At 43.7% G+C, this 18,847-nt stretch overlaps 1 protein-coding gene across 2 annotated transcripts in view; it reads left to right on the forward strand.

The window, feature by feature from the left end:
- Positions 1-18,847, forward strand: part of ZNF451 (zinc finger protein 451) — a 121,701-nt gene that overhangs the window by 91,593 nt on the left and 11,261 nt on the right. For both annotated transcript variants that reach the window (XM_068281423.1, XM_068281424.1), the window contains exons 11-12: positions 6,415-6,558; positions 18,081-18,211. In XM_068281423.1, coding sequence (XP_068137524.1) covers positions 6,415-6,558; positions 18,081-18,211 — 275 coding nt within the window. The remainder of the gene's footprint in view (positions 1-6,414; positions 6,559-18,080; positions 18,212-18,847) is intronic.

Consider the following 18,847-nt stretch of genomic DNA (forward strand, 5'->3'; position numbering starts at 1 on the left):
GTGAGAAGAATATATAGGCTGCCATATTTATTTCCTTTTAAACAATACTGGCCTGGCAGCCCTGCTGATCTATTTGGCTGCAATAGTGTTTGAATATCACCAGAAACAGGCATGCAGCAAATCTTGTCAGATCTGACAATAACCTCAGAAACGCCTGATCTGCTGCATGCTTGTTCAGGCAGGGAACACACTTGTCTTTCAGTTTTCTGCGCGCGTTTTTCTGCATACTTTTTCTGCACGCCAAGTTTGTTTCTATGCAGGAAAAGACGCACGTTTTTTCACAGCAGCTGATGTAGTTGATAGAGAAAACTGACCAAATGTGCAGAATCGGGATGCAGAATGTCAGCTTTTTTTCTGCGCGCGAACAACACAGTAAGTGTGCACTAGCCCATTGATTAACATGAGTTCTCAGTTTTTCTGTGCAGAAAAGGCACACGAAAACAGTCAAGTGTGTTCCCTGCCTCAGGGTCTATGGCTATAAAAGTATTAGAGGCAGAGAATCAGCAGGCTAGCCAGCCAGCCGACCAGTCATATCCCTCTTGCTTCAGTACGTTAAGTGAAGGAGTTTGATGACTGCTTTGTGCTTGTTGTTCTCCATTTGAATAAAAACCACCACCCTAAAATGTTGTGTGGGTGTGTGTGTTTTTATATTTTATTTTTTTTGTCACCTAATAGTTGTTTTACTTATTTTAGACTTTTTTTATTTAGAATAGGCTCAGCACTTGTCAAGAAATCCATGTGTGCATGTATGTGGTGCCACACTTCATTGACCAATTTCAACAAACCTTGCTTACTACCTGGGAAGATGTGTTCTGGGGGTCTCATGCCCTTGCACACCTGGGTGGAGCTACAAACTGTCAATCAGATTTCACCCATTTATGTCAATGAGAACAATTTTAAAAGGCTGCACATACCTGAGCAACACTTGGTCTCATGTCTACCTTCCTGCGAATCGCATGCACATACAACTGGGGGGAAGATGGGTTCAGACTTGGAAGTAATGTTAGGATTAAGCAGAGAGCATGGACTAATATTGGAGCTAGACAAAGTGTCAGGGGCAAGGTTCAGCTTATAGCTTATCCCAGGGCATGGGTGAATATAGCGAAACACAGGGTTGGCAGGGTAAAAGCTTGGCATTAGAAAACAGTATAAAGTGAGGTTTGGGATAGCCACAGGGCAGCTGCTTACAAATAATTCAGGTGATTCTAGGGATTCAAATGTTATATATTGGATCTTACATCATCCTGATACCTGGTGCAAAACACAGAATTCTGAAGTTACCTGTACTGCGAACATGTGAGTGATGATCGCAGTACTTGATTAACCCTCCTGGCGGTTAATTTTTTTTGCCAGCTAGGCAAAAATCCTTTTTTTTTTTTTTTTTTTTTTTTTTTTTTTTTCATGTAAAGCTACCAGAGTGGTAGCTACATGAAACACCACTAGAGGGCGCATGTGTCCCTCTAGTGCGATTGTCGCCGGCATCAAAAGCAAACGGGAACGCGTATATAACGCGCTCCCCTGTTTGGCTTCTCCTGTCGCCATGGCGACGATCGGAATGACGTCATGGACGTCCTGACGTCAGACGCCTCCGATCCAGCCCATAGCGCTGCCCGGAACTCATTGGTCCGGGCAGCGCAGGGCTCTGGTGGGGGGGGGCCCTCTTGCGCCACTGCGTGCAGGGGCGATCGCCGCAGAGCGGTGGCGATCGAGCTGTACGCGCTGCTAGCAAAGTGCTAGCTGCGCGTACAGCATTTTAAAGTGAGCAAATCGCCCCACCAGGGGCTGATATATCTTCCTGCGCGGCATAGCCCGAGCTCAGCTCGGGCTTACCGCCAGGAAGGTTAAGACCCACTTTTGTAGTTAGTATTTTTTTTTCATTTACCCGAATCTGAACACCATGGGGGGACATTTTATCAAGAGTATCAGACAAAATATTAGTAGGTTTTTAGAAATCCGTGCAGAACTGTCTCAGACATCATAAGAAATCACTAGATAGTGCAGTTTTCTTCTAAAACTGTTGTAAAATAGGAGGAGCTAGGAAGGTTTCTCACAGTGCAGTGTGTTAAGGAAATTGCGGTTGCTGAGGTAACCAATACATCTGCTGTATTGCATCAATGCCCAGCACTGGAAGGGTTAAGCACACAGCTTCACAGGACACCTGGCAGCAGGTGGGAGGAGCCCTTCACAAATCATGCCTAGTCTGCACAGCCACACTATCTGTATAACTGCTATTAAGCACTTCTTAATCTGCAGCAGTTTAGGGATGGTTTGGCACTTTAACTGTAGTACAGTTCTAGAAATTCATGCTAAACTGTCCCTATTACGTAGGATTTAAGAATGTTCTTATCCTGCAGAACTGTTCTTCCTGCTGGTTAGAACGGTTTAAGAAGAAAAAACAGTCGGTATGTGCCTGTTTCCACTACATGCAGATTGGATTCAGAATGGATGCAGAAAAACTGACTCCAATGAATGCCTATGGGAAAACCTGCATCATAGGCATTCATTGGAGTCAGTTTTTCTGCCTCCATTCTGCATCCAGTCTGCGTGTAGTGGAAATAGGCCCTAATGCTTTGATAAATCTGGCCCTATGACCCACATTTCCAAACATAAAGTGGACTGTGAAATGAGGCAGAAAGCAGCCTGAATTTTTAAACAAACCTGTAAAGTAAAAATTCTGTGAAAAGCAGTCTTACTTCCTTCTTATTTTTCATCTTTAATTTCTAAGATGCATCATATGTACATGTCATTTGTTTCTATGGAATCCAAAACTAGTTCCTAGCTAAAACTTTTGCTAATTATTTTTTACAACTGCCATTTCCAGAGTGTCTAACTGCTCACATTGGGGGATATTTACTAAATACCGCTATTACATGCACACTCCTCAACACCCTGAGCGCTGTGCACACATGGTAATATTACCAACATTTACTAAATACCTTCCAATGTGTGCGTTATGCTAGATAACCACACTAGGTATTGCATACGTCAGGGTTACTTTAAGCTGAAAATAAATAGGTTGATGCCCAAAATATAAATACATCTGTACCAGTGTGTGAACTGTGAGGAGAGTATAGCCACAAAACGTTTGCATTCTGCAGGGTTTTGTTTGTTGTTGTTTTTTTTGTTTGTTTATGTAACTTTGTCAGCCTCAATCTATACATGTTTCTGTTCCTTTAACCATTCACCTCCAAGGGTTTTCACCCTTAAGGGCTGGAACCCACAGGAGCGCTTTTGGCAGCGTTTTGGCAGCACTGCGATACGCTAGCAGTTTGCCAAAACGCTGGGCTAATGTTAATGGATGGGGCAACTTCCACAGGAGCGTTTGCGTTTCTCAGAAACGCAAACGCAGGACATGCAGCATTTTGGGAGCGTTAGCGCTTCAATGTAAAGTATTGAACCGCTAGCAGAAACGCTCAGCAAAACCTAAACTGAGCGGTTTTGCTAGCGTTTTGCGGTTCAGCACACTGTAACAAAATGAAAAATAATTCACAGGACCAATCAGGATAAAAACGCAAAACGCAAAACGCTAGGCACCCGCTGGGGAAAAAAATACAATGTTGCAAAACACGACCAAAAACGCGCATGAATCCGCTTGCAAACCGCTCAGACAAAACGCTAGCGGTTGCGTTTTGCGTTTGCGGTTTTCAGTGGGTTCCAGGCCTAAAGGAGTTATCCGGCAAATTTAGTAAAATGAGGTTTACTCACCTGGGGCTTTCTCCAGCCCCTTGCAGCAGACTGTCCCACGCTGACCGCTCTGCTCCCCGACGCTGTCCCGGTCTCACTGCACGGTGTAGAGGCCGACCGTGGGGTCGGCCTTACTGCGCCTGCGCGAGCTGCCGCTGTCAATCATCGCCACGTGGTCCGCGGCGCATAACTACGGCGCCTGCGCACGTGCTGATGATTGACAGCCTAATTTTACTAAATTTGCTTGAGAACTCCTTTAAAAAAAATTAGAGCAATTTTCACCTGTCATTGTTGCTTCCGTTCATTTGCCTATAACTTTATTACTACTTACAACAAAACAATCTATATCTTGTTTTTTTTGCCACCAATTAAGCTTTCTTTGGGGGTATTTTTTGCCAGGGCTGTGGAGTCGGTACAAAAATCCACAGACTCCGACTCCTCAGTTTAGGATTCCTCCGACTCCTCGACTCCGACTCCTCTAATTTGCATATTACAATCTTGTTGATTGAAAGTATATAACATGAAATTTGTCTCTTAACTGCCAACGCTTAGGAATTTTAAAAGACAACTGAAGTGAAAAGGATATGGAAACTGCCATATTTATTCCCTCTAGTCATAGACTAAAACTAGTCCTTGGTAAGAGTACTTGTAAAAGGTACAGACCGGAACAAAGAACATCTATCAGGCCCTAGGCAATGTAACTGTGGGTACATGTAAGAGTGATGTGCAGGTACTCTGCAGGGGAATAAGGAGATTCTTCCTCTGTTACACATTCTTCATGCACAATCTGAACCAGGGTTTATGGGTGATAGACAACTCCTCTGTGTTCAATGTGCACAACATTCTCAGTGGATTCCCTGCAGCTCTGCGGAGAGTGCATATGTAGCGTATAGTACTACTGTGTAACAAAGTAAACCTGAGACAGATGAAATTAAAGTTTTATACATACATCGGGCTTCCCCCTGCCCCCTTCAGGCTAATCAGTTCCTCGCTGTCCTCCTCCGCCACCTGGATCTTCTGCTATGAGTTCATGTACTTGAGCCAGTGTGGCGTAGTGCGCATGCACACACTCCGCCGCTGGGAGCGTACTACACCTGCGCAGCACTATTGAGCAGGTGCAGAATGCTCCTGGCTGTGGAAGCGGCATGCAGCCAGACTGCGCTGACTGGCTGAAGTACCAGAACTCATAGCAGAAGATCCAGGTGGCGGAGGAGGACAGTGAGGGATTGATTAGCCTGAAGGGGGCTGGAAAAAGCCCCAGGTATGTATAAAACGTTTCTTTTCATCCTTCTCAGGTACCATTTAATTCATAGTCACCAAAGCAAATTTTAACATATCAAATTATTTGATTTCATGAGCAAAGAGTACATTTGCATAAATCCGAATGAACACAGAATTATTTCCATCTCATTGACCATCTCTATTAGTGACACGGCTACACATCAGGCTTTATACTTACAGCATAGATGTTATTTAGTATATATAAGAGATTCCTGTGTACACATAATATATACAGTCACAATCAAATCTATATATCTGACTTTAAAAATACGGGGACTGCTTTATTGAAGCAGCACAAGTAGCTAATTTTGATTGGTTTATTTCATTTTTGTGAACTAAGCACAGCTATTACTGTATGTATAAATTATTTACGATGACTATTATCTGAGAAATATAACATTTTATCATAATTTCTATTTTAATTACAGTTTAAATTCATTATGAGTCGGTGCATTTTTTTCCCGACTCCGACTCCAGGCACCCAAAATTGCCCCGACTCCATGACTCCGACTCCACAGCCCTGCTTTTTGCTAAGAATTATTTTAATCTAACTGCGTTTTAACAGGAAAAAATTAAAAAAAAAATTCTCAGTTTTGTGCCATTATACTTTTAGAATATTTGCTAACGTAATTGAAACCCACGCATTTTATTTGCCCATTTGTCCTGGTTATTGCACCATTTAAATTTTTTCCCTAGTACAATGTATGGCGACAATATTTTATTTGGAAATAAAGGTGCATTTTATTTTAGTCTTTCATCCATCACTAATTACAAGCCCATAATGTAAAAGTAACAGCAATATACCTTCTTGACATGCGTATTAAAGTTAAGTCCCTAAGGTAACAATTTATGTTTTGTTTTTCTTAATTGATATATATATATATATATATATATATATATATATATATATATATATATATATATATATATATATATATACATTTTTATTTTTTTATTTTTAAGGAATGTCTTGAGTAACTATTAATTTCATCAATTTTACAACTAATTTAAAATGTCAAAAAAAAATTGTTTAATGAAAAAATGTTTGTAGTTGTAATTTTACTATTTGGCCACAAGATGTCTGCATAACTTTACTGTGTCGTGCATAATTGTTCCGTGCGTAGTATTACTACATGAACAGGAAATAATGCATGAACATGTATCGATTCTTGTGAATGACGGCGCTATCTAATTCATGGTGACGGTCATACACATGGAGACTTAGATCAATGAATGGGAACTGTGTTCCCATTCATTGATCTCCTGCCTAACGAGTGCGGGGGCGAGCAGGAGTGCGCGGCAGCAAGGGATGTAGCAGCTACGTCCCTGCGAGAGAAGATGGGAAAATGCTTGGGCATAGTTGATCGTTCCGCGGGAAGGGAAGTGGTTAATCATGTTATCACTGATGAGATAAATTAGTGACAGATTTTTTAAATACTTCTAATCTAGAAACACAAGAGGATGAATTGCCTGATTTAGACTTCCTACGGACGATGACACATATTGTGTTTATTGACTTGGACAACTGGACACAGTTTTTTACCCATTTGCCAGGATACCTGAACCAGGGCACATTTGTGTGGGGGTTTCAAGGTAAGTGTGTTCTATTTTTGGTGATCCGTGATTAACTATAAAAACAGTAAACAATCTAGAATGAATGAGCTAAGATTTGTAAAGCCCTTTTCTCCTCCAGGGCTCAGTTTATTAGCAGCTGAGTATAGCAGGGCCCAATAAATGCATGCAAAGTAATCCACCCTAGTCATTTGTATGCTGTTTGTAACCTAAAGCGGATCCAAGATGAAAAACTAACTATATAGTAGCTATATATCTTATCTAAAGTTTAAACAAACAGCTTTAATAGTTTATGATTATTTATTCCTGTGATACAATCTCACACATACACATACGATAACTGTAGAATCGTATGCAGTGCAACCTTCCTTTTCCCCTTCACAATGTAACCATAATATTCCTGCATAGCACTGACCAAAATATGTCATTATGCTTGTTAAGTCATCCCCCCCTACCCTGTACCCACTTTTCCCAGAAGACTGAAATACAATTCCCCACACCTCTGTCTCCTCAATCAGTGTTCAAAATACATATTTTCAAACTGACCATACCCAGAAGAGAACTCCCAACAGCAGCCGTTCATTCATGCAGTGCCCAAAGAAGTCTTCGCGTGTTAGACAGTGGAGCATACCCACAGTGAAGCATACCCAGGTGACAACCTGCAGTCCAATTGGAGAGCAGTGTCTTCTGATGTGGAATTTGATTGGATGCCAGCGAATGACTGCTTTGTGGCTTCCATGAGGAAGGATGGAGCCAGCACTGCTATTCCATATGCAGGCCACCAATATTTAAAGATGCAGCTGGCCGAATCTATAAGTAATACGTTTTGTGTGTGTGTGTGTGGGGGGGGCGCGGTAAAAAAGCTTCAGGGGGCCGCATTTAGTTTGAGGACCATTGCTTTAGATCTACATGTTCGTTCTAGTCCCTCGGAATCTTAAGTTGGCCATACACTTATAGATTTGCAGCAGATTTGACCATCAGATTTCTGGCAGATGCCTGTCAAGTCTAATCTGACAGAAATATCTGATGTGTGCCACACACTTGGAACAGATTTCCAAATCGATCTACATGCATTATTGGACCATTAGATCCAATGCAACTCTATGGGCCATTGATCTGCTGCCAGCAGCAGATTGATCCAGATCTTCCATCCTGTCAGATAGATCAAATCGATCGAAATTGATCAAAATCTGCTGCAAATCGATCGAATGGGGAATTTGATAAATTGATTTCTGACCGTTGGCTGAAATTGACCAGTGTATGGGCCCCTTTAGTCTTTCTTACGCCGGGAATACACGGGCCGATTCTCCGCTCGTTTTTATCTCTTTTTCAATTCACTTTAATGAGAAATCGAGCGGCAAAATGATTGAACGGTGATCGGGCCATTTTATCAGCTCAGAATCAAGCCGTGTATTCCCAGCATTAAAGGGAACCTAAACTGAGAGGCATATAGATGTTTCCTGTTAAACAATACCAGTTGTCTGGCAGTTCTGCTTATCTCTGGCTGCAGTAGTGGCTGAATCACACACCTGAAACAAGCATGCAGCTAATCCAGTCTGACTTCAGTCAGAGCACCTGATCTGCTTGCTTGTTCAGGGGCTGTGGCTAAAAGTATAATGCTGGGAATACACGGTTTGTAAGCCATTAAGATGGCTCGATTAATCATTACCGACCTGTCCCGGCGGATCGATTCCGCGCTCTGGAACAATGCGTACAGATAAGTGAACAATGCGGAAAGATAAGGGAGATAGGCGACTGGGTCGCGGAATCGAGCGTGAAAACGTACCGTGTATCCCCAGCATTAGAGACACAGGATCAGAAGGAGAGTCAGGCAACTGGTATTATTTAAAAAAAAAATCCATATCCTTCTCCGTTTAGGTTTCCTTTAACACTGTATTTAATGCCCAGAGTTTAGGTTAAGATTTCAGCACTTGCTCCTTGGCATCTTGCAGGGGAAATCTCTTCTCTGCTGCCTGGGAGGTAGAGAAACTCATTCCTCCCTATTTGCACCAATAGAGAGAGTAGCAGGAGAGTGGAGTCTCTTCTTATTGGCTCTCTGCTCTGTCGTGTTACCGTGTGGTGAAGCTAGTGTCCGACAGATAAGAACTGGTCTTAAATACCTAACATTTCTCTTGGCTTTACCGCATGTTCTTATCCTTGTGAATTGACATTTGTTGAGGTATTTACCGCGCAAGTTGGTAATTTACCTCACTGCTCTGTAATTTCATGCGGTAACAGCCTTTCTATATTGACATTTCACTAAAGGTTCGGTAAAATCGGCTGTTTTCTGCATTGCCGCATGCTGTAATGCTTTATGAATTGAGGCCAATGATTTTTACCCAATTTTCCAAAACTATTGATTCCTTTTTGAACAGGATTGATTCAGAAGGAATAGAACCCTACCACACGCAGCACATCGATTTGTTAAATATATACTGTATATCTAACTACAGCATTGCACTGTTTGATGCACAGCAAGGTTAGAGGCTGTTCATTTATTGCTGCTCCTGTCTTGCCCCTGATTGACCTAGATTTTCCTTCCTGTCAAATTTAAAAGGATTGAACATTTACAGGGATTGATTACCATCTGATTCAATCAGAGACCCCGTTAACGCTGGGACGCTTTTTGCCGGCGCTTTGCGCTTTGCTGATTGCTGAAGATCAGCAAACCCTGCTGCACAATGGATTCATTTTACTGCGGTGATTGTGACACATTTGTGATTATCTTGAATCTCGACAGCGCTGCATACAGCATTTTCCTTGCAATTGTGTCGTGATTCACAATCACTAGGATGAGAATCGCAAAAAATGCAATCGCCAAAAGCATGAAAAAAAGTAAAAGCAAAATTCTATTTGCAATCGCCAGGCAATTGTGATTTACGTTTACAAGTGTGAACAGGGCCTTACTATGTGCTTGAACTGATGGTGAACTAGCTTCACTGGTGAACTAGCCTCTGCTTGAAAACTATGCTTTTTAAACTGGTCCTGACTAGGCTTGCTCATTATGGATTAATCACGAGTAACCACGGTGGTTACCAGTGATTCAAATTGGCTCTAATTGCTCCAGCTGAGCAGGTAGATGCGGAAGGGTTAATTACCCAGAATGCTGCTCTCCGCCCAGCGTTTCAGCAAGCTCACAGGCGTCTATTGTACACATTGCAAACCTCACTATGGAGCACTTCCTCCTTCCGGCTTGAAGGAGGAAGTGCTCCATAGCGAGGCTAAGGATATTTAGACTTCAGTAAACACTGAGCTCTAATGCTGGGCATACACTGTTAGATCCAGCGGCTCGATTAGCCGCCGGATCGACTCCCGCCGCGTCCCCGCTCGTCCCCACCGCCGCCCGGATCGATTACCGCTCGTCCACGCGAGCGCTTTCTTATCTTCTGTTCGATTTCTGCTATTGTCTGCCCGCGGGTATCCATCCGCGTGGTGATCGGACCTGTCGGAAATTATCGATCGAGCCATCAGCAGCTCGATTGATAACAAAGGTTCGTACACACGTTGGACTGTAACAAGCTACCAGTCGTCGGACCCGCCCGTCGCCCAGCAGATCAGTCAAAACCCGCCTTATCAGCCTGACGACAGTCTGTACACACAGGGAAAATGTCGTCGGAACGACCTCTACGCGGGCAGGTCTGATGACTGGTAGCTTGTTACAGTCCAACGTGTGTACGAACCTCTAAGATGGCCATAGATCTAGCAATGATGGGCAGCTTCGACCAAGAAACAAATAGATCTCTCTCTAATCAGATTCGATTAGAGATTGGTCAGCTGCCCATACACTGCAGGTTAATTCCCGATCAATTTCATGCTAAAATCGATCTGGAATTGGCCTTGTGACGCCACATCAACTGCCTCACTGGCCCGACGCTGTCCTTCTAATGTGCAATTCTGCCGTCCCAGTGCACTATACATAACCTGTCCTTGTCCACTGCTGGCTTTTTTGTCCATACATGTGCTCCACTGGGTTGCCGGCGTTCACGTGGGTGCGTGTGACGTCATGCGCGCCCACGTTACTACGGCAACCATGTGAGGTATGTGTATACACTAAGGACTATGTCCGGAGCCAGCAGCGGACACGGATAGGTAATGTTTGCTGCACGGGGGGACATGTTATGGGGGACATCGTTGTGGGTTTCGTTGCTCGTCCAGATATTGCTCACCGCTACCGCCATGCACCCGATTTAGCAAGTCGGCCATACATCTTGCAGCATGTCCGACCAATTCATGTGACTGCAATTTTTCCCCAAAATTGGTTGCATCGTCAATTAGGCATGCACCTGGCGGCACACATTTTCATCCGATTCTAATAATTGAATCGGATAGTCGATCGGCCACCAAGTCGCCTGATGTATGGCCACCTTAAAGGATCGTACACACGTGCAACTTTTTCGCTCATCCATCATCCAAACATGGTCGTCTTAAAGATTGTTTGCATTTACACACCCAACTAACGACTAGTCAAGGGACTGATGACAGGAGGTTTGCCCAACACAACTAATGTGCAGGTTGGCTGTCTGTATACAAGTCGTTTGAATGTACTTGTTTTGAATGTGGCCATATCGGGCAGTCTGTTGTTCAGCTTGCGTGTGCAGTATGCAAATGAGTTGGTTCTGTTGGTTGGTGCAAGAAAATACAAGTTGTGCAATCGGTCGGTCAGGACGTCAGGTAGGTCGTGGGGAGAAGTTGCACGTGTGTACGAGCTTTAAGGATCACGGGGTTAATGACAAGTCAATTTGTTAGTGTAAACAATGGGAGTTGCATACCAATATTTTAGATCTGTATAAATCGGCAATGTACAGTCCTAGACAGATGTATAAAGAGAACCCGAGGCGGGGTTCTGACAATGCGATCCACGTACAGAGGCTGGGTCTGCCTATACTGCCCAGCCTCTGTTGCTATTTCAATCCCCCCTAAGTTCCCCCTGCGCTCTGCAATCCCCCATAAATCACAGCTGTGCGGGCTGTGTTTACATCTGTACTGTCTCTCTGCATGCTCCCCCCGCCTCCTGCATATCTCTGGTCCCACCCGCGTCCCTTACCTCCAATCAGCGGGGAGGGAAGGGACGCGGGCGGGGACCGGAGCTATGCAGGAGGCGGGGGAAGCGGCAGACTGACAGTACAGAGATAAACACAGCCCGCTGTGACACACTGCGTGTCGGCAGCGCGGCTGTGATTTATGGGGGCATAGCAGAGCGCAGGGGAGGCTTAGGGGGGATTGAAATAGCAACAGAGGCTGGGCAGTATAGGCAGACTCAGCCTCTGTATGTGGATTGCATTGTCAGAACCCCACCTCGGGTTCTCTTTAAAGAATGGCACAAATGCTATATTTTTTTTTTTTCAGTTGTTTCTGTGGTGTATTGAAGTAGAATTACAAGCATAAGGTTCCCTTTAAAGCGTAACTGAAGATTTGATTAAAACAGTGTTTCACTTACTTGGGGCTTCTGCCAGCCCCATGCAGCCTTCCTCTCCCACACAATCCTCTGTTCTCCCGCTGCCAGCTACTTTTGCTACCATCGACTTGTAAGTCGACGGCAACTGTGCTTGCGCGCCCCGAGCCACGCGCATCTTTTTCCGCGTTCCAGCCCGCAATAGCATCTTGCGAAAGTGGATGCTATCAAATAGACACTCTGGATAATGCCGGGGGTCACTAAGCAGTGCCCAGGGTAGGGCTATCATGTAGTCGATACTTATCCAATAAGTAGAAGAAGGCACTCCACAGGCTCCAAACTTGCGTTTGACTTCTTTATTCGAGCAACAGCACACACTACATGTTACGGGTACTCTGACCCTTCATCAGGTGTAACCACCCACCACCACACCACCCCTTATATAGGACAACCCACAGGAAGTACAACCCCCTGAAAGTCCAACATAAGTCCACAGGAAGTTCTATGTGATAAATTGCAAGTGACATAATAAACAAATATATACAATATCTAAATCCTCATACAGGGAACTACTATACCGTCTACCCTGCAAAAACAAGATGAGGGGTCATCCATATCCCGCAATTTATAGAGGCCCACATTAGAATTCTTTCCTGTAAAAAATTAAGGAAAACATTCTTGTAAGGAATTAAAGGAAACATTTGAAACTCACATTTTCATTTAATCCTCTAGGATTCACACAATCTAGTTTCCTTATCCACTCAACCTCTCTGCGGAGTAATACCTTTTCTCTATCCCCTCCTCGTCTAAGAGGGGGAATAGAATCAACTACCATCCATTTCAGCTGAGATGCTGAATGTCCAGCTTGATAAAAATGTCTAGCCACCGGGACATTTTGTTTCTCAGGGTTTTTATAAAAATCCGAGATGCTCCTTTTATGCTCCTGAATGCGGACTTTTACATTTCGGGTGGTCTCCCCTACATACACCAGCCCGCAAGGACACTTCAAAGCATATACGGCATACTCTGTGTTGCAGTTATAGTTACCACCCACTCTGATCCTTTGGCCAGTGTGGGGGTGGGAGATATTCAACCATCAAATTCACGGCGGAATGCTCAGTGGAGAGCATAAATTTCTTAGACGTGGCTAGACATTTTTATCAAGCTGGACATTCAGCATCTCAGCTGAAATGGATGGTAGTTGATTCTATTCCCCCTCTTAGACGAGGAGGGGATAGAGAAAAGGTATTACTCCGCAGAGAGGTTGAGTGGATAAGGAAACTAGATTGTGTGAATCCTAGAGGATTAAATGAAAATGTGAGTTTCAAATGTTTCCTTTAATTCCTTACAAGAATGTTTTCCTTAATTTTTTACAGGAAAGAATTCTAATGTGGGCCTCTATAAATTGCGGGATATGGATGACCCCTCATCTTGTTTTTGCAGGGTAGACGGTATAGTAGTTCCCTGTATGAGGATTTAGATATTGTATATATTTGTTTATTATGTCACTTGCAATTTATCACATAGAACTTCCTGTGGACTTATGTTGGACTTTCAGGGGGTTGTACTTCCTGTGGGTTGTCCTATATAAGGGGTGGTGTGGTGGTGGGTGGTTACACCTGATGAAGGGTCAGAGTACCCGTAACATGTAGTGTGTGCTGTTGCTCGAATAAAGAAGTCAAACGCAAGTTTGGAGCCTGTGGAGTGCCTTCTTCTACTTATTGGATAAGTTGTGGCTTTGCAGGGGTGGTGTACCTGCAGGAGAGGAGCACCGGCTGTTGCTACCTGGCCAAGGGATAGCAGAGGTGAGACTCATAGGTGTTTAAGATTGAAGTCTATCATGTAGTCGATCCCTGTATTTTGGCAGTGGAGGTGCGTGGCACACAGAGTTCTGCTATAATGTAGCCGGATACCGGTGGAGGCAGCATCAAGGGTGAATAATCTGGTGCTTGGGTTTCAATTCTGAACCCCACTTTGGCAGAGCAATGGTGCTCTCGATCGGTTAGTGTTATAGGTATGTGCTTATATGTGAGGTGTAGGGAGGAGGGAGTTGATGTTAGGCATAGATGGGGGAAGCTTGCACGCTGGCTCCGATGCAAATTTTAGAATTGCATGTGCTGAAATGCAATTTTTCAATCACAAGGTCTCCACAAAAAAATTATGCAGAATGTGAGGCGCTGTACACAGTGATGCAATATTAGGAAATTGCATTTGCTGTGCCTGCAGAGCTTATTGAGCGTTTCATAAGAACAGACAAAACGCAATGCATGCACTTTTCATTGCATTTTTAGGTTAACAATCAAGAAAACAGCAAAATATGGTCTTAACAAAATTGCAGTCGCATAGCAAATATAAAAATCACATGTAGAGTTTTGATTTAAAAAATGCAATCACTTTTTTTTGTGTGTTTTCCAATGTGTTCAGGCCCTAGGTGATGTATAGGTTGTATATCAGCAAGGAAACTAATATTCCACAATCTTGTGCCCAAATTGCCATGCACATGTACGCCTATATGTGTCTGTGTTTATCTCATCCTGCCACGTCACTTTAGGTGCACTTTAACCCTACTGGTGGTAACCCCGACCTACACTCTGGGTAGCCGCCGCAGAGATTACATGGCCCTGGGAGGAATTTTTTGAATAAAACTTGTAGCTAGCACTAGACTAGCTACCTGTGTTCCCCAAGTCCCTCCGCTCCGCTCTGATCCTCCCGATCGCCGCCGTTATACGTACCAACCCCGGATCCTGCGATAGCGCAGCCTCTTCGCTATGGGGAGGATCGGGACTGGGCATGATGTCATGTCCGATTGTCGCCATAGCGACGACTGAAGCTGATTGGGGAGGCTACGGCTCTTGCGGGATCGCGGCTGGGTAAATATAAGCGCTGGCGATCGGGGGGGATCAGAGAGGTGCAGGGGGCACCCAGGTAGCTATCCTAGTGCTAGCTACAAGGTTTACAAGTTTTATTCAAATTACTCCCGCGGACGCAACCACCCAAATTGCACACCGCCAGGAGGGTTAAAGAGAAGCCCTAACCAAACATTGAACTTCATCCCAAATAGTAGCTGATACCCACTTTCCATGAGAAATCTTTTCCTTTTCGCAAACTGATCATCAGGGGCTCTGTATGGCTGATATTGTGGTGAAACCCCTCCCACAGTGTGATGTTAGAACCATGGTTCTGACATCACACTGTGGGAGCCTTGTTGCACTGTTGGAAAAAATAGCAGTTTACAGCGGTTACCAACTGCCAAAAGAAAGCAGCATCTCCTTCCAGTGACATCACATGCCAGCAGTAAAAATGTCACCATGTGATAAATGTCAGAATGTAAATCAAGGAGAGGAAAGATTTTATAATGGGCAAACACTGACTAAATCATTTATACATAATTATTTTTAAAATTAAGCACTTTATTACATTATTTTCACTGGCGTTCCTCTTTAAATGTGAGGGGGGCTATTGATGTGGGTGGACAGAACTCAAAATATTTTCAGAATACTAGGAGGATAATTGATGCAGTTACTGAAACTACTTAAAGGGAGTCATATCTAAGTAGAGGGAAGGCTCTGGGTTCTATAGAGTTTTCCCATTCCTCTCCTGGTACGTCATTCCTGCAGTCTCCAACCAATCGGTCGGAAACTGCTCTCTGCCTCTGCCCGGGCTTTGGAAGCCCAAGTGCTCCCGAAGGAGGGCCGCTCCGTACTTACTGCGCATGTGCAAGGACGCTGTTTCGCACACTTGTGCTTGTGCAGCACGAAGCCGCGTTTCTTCAGGAGCATTCGGGCTACCGAAAGCCCTCTCGGTGCAGGAGATTTGAACCGGGGATCCAGCACTGGAACGCGGGGACCATGAGAGGAACGGGAAGGCTCATTAGAACCCAGAGCCTTCCCTTTCCTTAGGTAACTATCTGTTTTTTTTCTGTATATTAGCTTTAGACTTGCTTTAAATGACTTGACCTGCTAATACAGAAATCAGTTGGTCAATGGGATGACTCATGCTGCATGGTGCTCATGTCCATGATTATCTCTCTTATGTAGAAGCTGTTACTAGATTGAGGAGTGAAATGTGTTCTGCATAGTGTTGTGGTGTTTGTTCTGTACCTTATTATATACCTGAGTGCTGTATTGACTGATGGCCTGAATCTGCTGTGTACATTCCTCACTGCTGAGCTGCCTCTGAAGATCTGCTGAGGTGTGGTGGAAACCAGCCAAAGAGAGGGACAGATTAGAGCTTGGTTTAGTAATGTATTTGCTTAGAGAAGCTTCAGTTTTCATGTTTGTTCTAATCCTAGATTTGTATTAAGGAAAGGAAATTCAGCCTAAGGGCCCATTCACACTAAAGCGAAAAATGCTGTGTTTACCAGAATGCATTTAAAATCAAATATGGATGGTAAATGCATCTTTTAGATAAGCTGTCAAGCAGAATGTAAATGCACAATGCAATCGCTGGACCATAAATGCAAAGTCCCGATCGGCTCCATTTATCTGCAGCTGGACCACAAGCACACTGCGAACACTGCAAATTGGATGCAATGGAAGCCTATGGTGGCATGAAAATCGCTAATAACAATGGTCCTAGTGCCACTGAGAGCCATGCATGCCCAAGCCATCACGCTGCCTCCAGGTTGTTGTACAGATGTTGTAGTATGCTTTGGATTATGAGCTGTTCCACACCTTCTGCATACTTTTTTCTTGTCATGATTCTGGTAGAGGTTGATCTTGGTTTTATCTGTCCAAAGAAAGTTTTTTTTTTCTAGAATTGTGCTGGTTTTTTTTGTTCTTTAGCAAGGTCCAATCTAGCCTTTCTATTCTTGAGGTTTGAGTGGCTTGCTCCTTGCAGTGCGTGGTGCTGCTCTGTATTTACTTTCATGCTGTCATCTCTTCATGGTAGACTCTGATATCAATATGCCTGCCCCCAGGAGAGTGTTGTTCACTTGGTTGGCTGTTGTGACGGGGTTTCTCCGCCATGGAAATCATTCTGATATCATCCACCACTGTTGCATTCTGTGGAGGTCCAGGCCTTTTTGTGTTTCTGAATTTACCAGTGCTTGCTTTCTTTCTCAGGATGTGCCAAACTGTAGATTTTGCCACTTGTCATATTGTAGCAATTTCTCAGATGGATTTTTTTTTCTATTTTCACAGCTTGAAGGGAACCTAAAGCGAGGCTTCCATATTGATTTCCTTTTTTAAGCAATATCAGTTGCCTGGCTAACCTGCTAATCTCGTTAGCTGCAATAATATCTGAATTACACTCCTGAAACAAGCAAGCAGCTAATTCAGTCAGAGCACCTGATCTGCATGGTTGTTCAGCATCTATGGCTAAAAGTATTAGAGGCAGAGGATCAGCAGGCCAGGCAATATGCATTGTTTAAAAGGAAATAAATATGGTTACCTCTATATCCCTTTTGCTTTAGGTTCCCTTTAGGGATGGCCTCTTTCACCTGCATGGAGAGCTCCTCTGACCGCATGTTGTTCACAGCAAAATCTGCCACACCTGCACCACACCTGAAATCAACTGCAGGCCTTTTATCTGCTTATTTGATAATGACCTAACAACTGACTTCCACACACTTGCCCATGAAATAGCCTTTGAGTTGTTTGTCCAATTACTTTTGAACCCCAATCAAGGAATTGTGTTTATAAAATTAATTGGTTGCCTTCTATTGTTATGCAATTGTTTTGTTCACCCCACTAATTTAAAGCTGAGAGTTTGCACTTTAATTGCATCTGAGTTGTTAAAAGAAAATCTGTAAGGTTCGGAGTGGAGTGTGTCGTTGAGGTGAGCCTCGCTACTTGCCTACTGGGTGCTTGTCCTCTGGCCTCTGGTCCATGTTATTTGGGGAAAGACTACAGTTGTTGCATTTTCAACTTCCTGGCAGTGTCTTGAGCTGCAATGCATGCTGGTAGTTGTAGTCCTTGGATGCAAGAACAACTCTGTCCTCACAAAAAGTACAGAAAAATAAATGTGTGCATTGCAAAATAATGTAAATTCACTATCATATATGTGTTAAAGATGGAGTTTAATCTACAGCTTTAAGGCACTTTAGCATCCTGACTAGTTTGGAAACCTGAATGTTGCTTTTATGTGAGCATGTAGACCTGCTGAACATTTTTACATCTGTGTTCACTGTAATGTGTTTACATATCTGCAGGAGGAAAGAACAGTTGGAAGCCTCCAGTGAACTGTAAATTTTTTAAGCATCTGTCCAATACTGGCTGTTTCTTCCTTCATCCTCGCTGCACTGATCGCAAAGATGCAGCAGACTTTGCCATTTGCATTCATGTAAGTAATATATACTTCTTATTCTCTACTGAAGTACTTTAAAGGGACGGTTCAAGCTGCTTAAAAAAAAACTGTGCTTACCTAGGGCTTCTTCCAGCTCCTGGCAGTCGATCGGTGCCCTCGGCGCAGCTCCTTTCCCTCCGGGCGTCCAGCGGTGAAGAAGCCTGGCGAGGTCGGCTTCTTCACCGCTGGACGCCCGGAGGGAGAGGAGTTGTGCCGAGGGCACCGATCGAGTGCCGAAGAAGCCCTAGGTAAGTGCAGTTTTTTTTTTTTAAACAGCGCGTATCTTCCATTTAAGCCTTTATAAGGTTTGTGTCACATGTGGCTGTTGGCTCCCTTCTCTTACCAGTCTGTCAATAGGAGCCCACTTCTTCACTACTTTATAGAAGGTATTTATTTACTGTTGACAATTGGATCTTGAACATTGCGGTTCCATGACTATATAGAATATTTTAAAACCTTCCAGTCCAAATAGGAATAGTAAAACAGGTATTGTCTTAGATGCAAGCCCCTCCGGTTTTCCGCTTTTGTCAAAACACTTCTGCTTAAAATTGAACTGCACTCATAAAAATAACTTTTGTGAATGTTTCATTAGAATAAGTAAAGAGGGCACATGCCTTTTTTTTTTTTCCCTTA

Source organism: Hyperolius riggenbachi, chromosome 4, assembly GCF_040937935.1.
Source record: "Hyperolius riggenbachi isolate aHypRig1 chromosome 4, aHypRig1.pri, whole genome shotgun sequence".
Taxonomy (NCBI): domain Eukaryota; kingdom Metazoa; phylum Chordata; class Amphibia; order Anura; family Hyperoliidae; genus Hyperolius; species Hyperolius riggenbachi.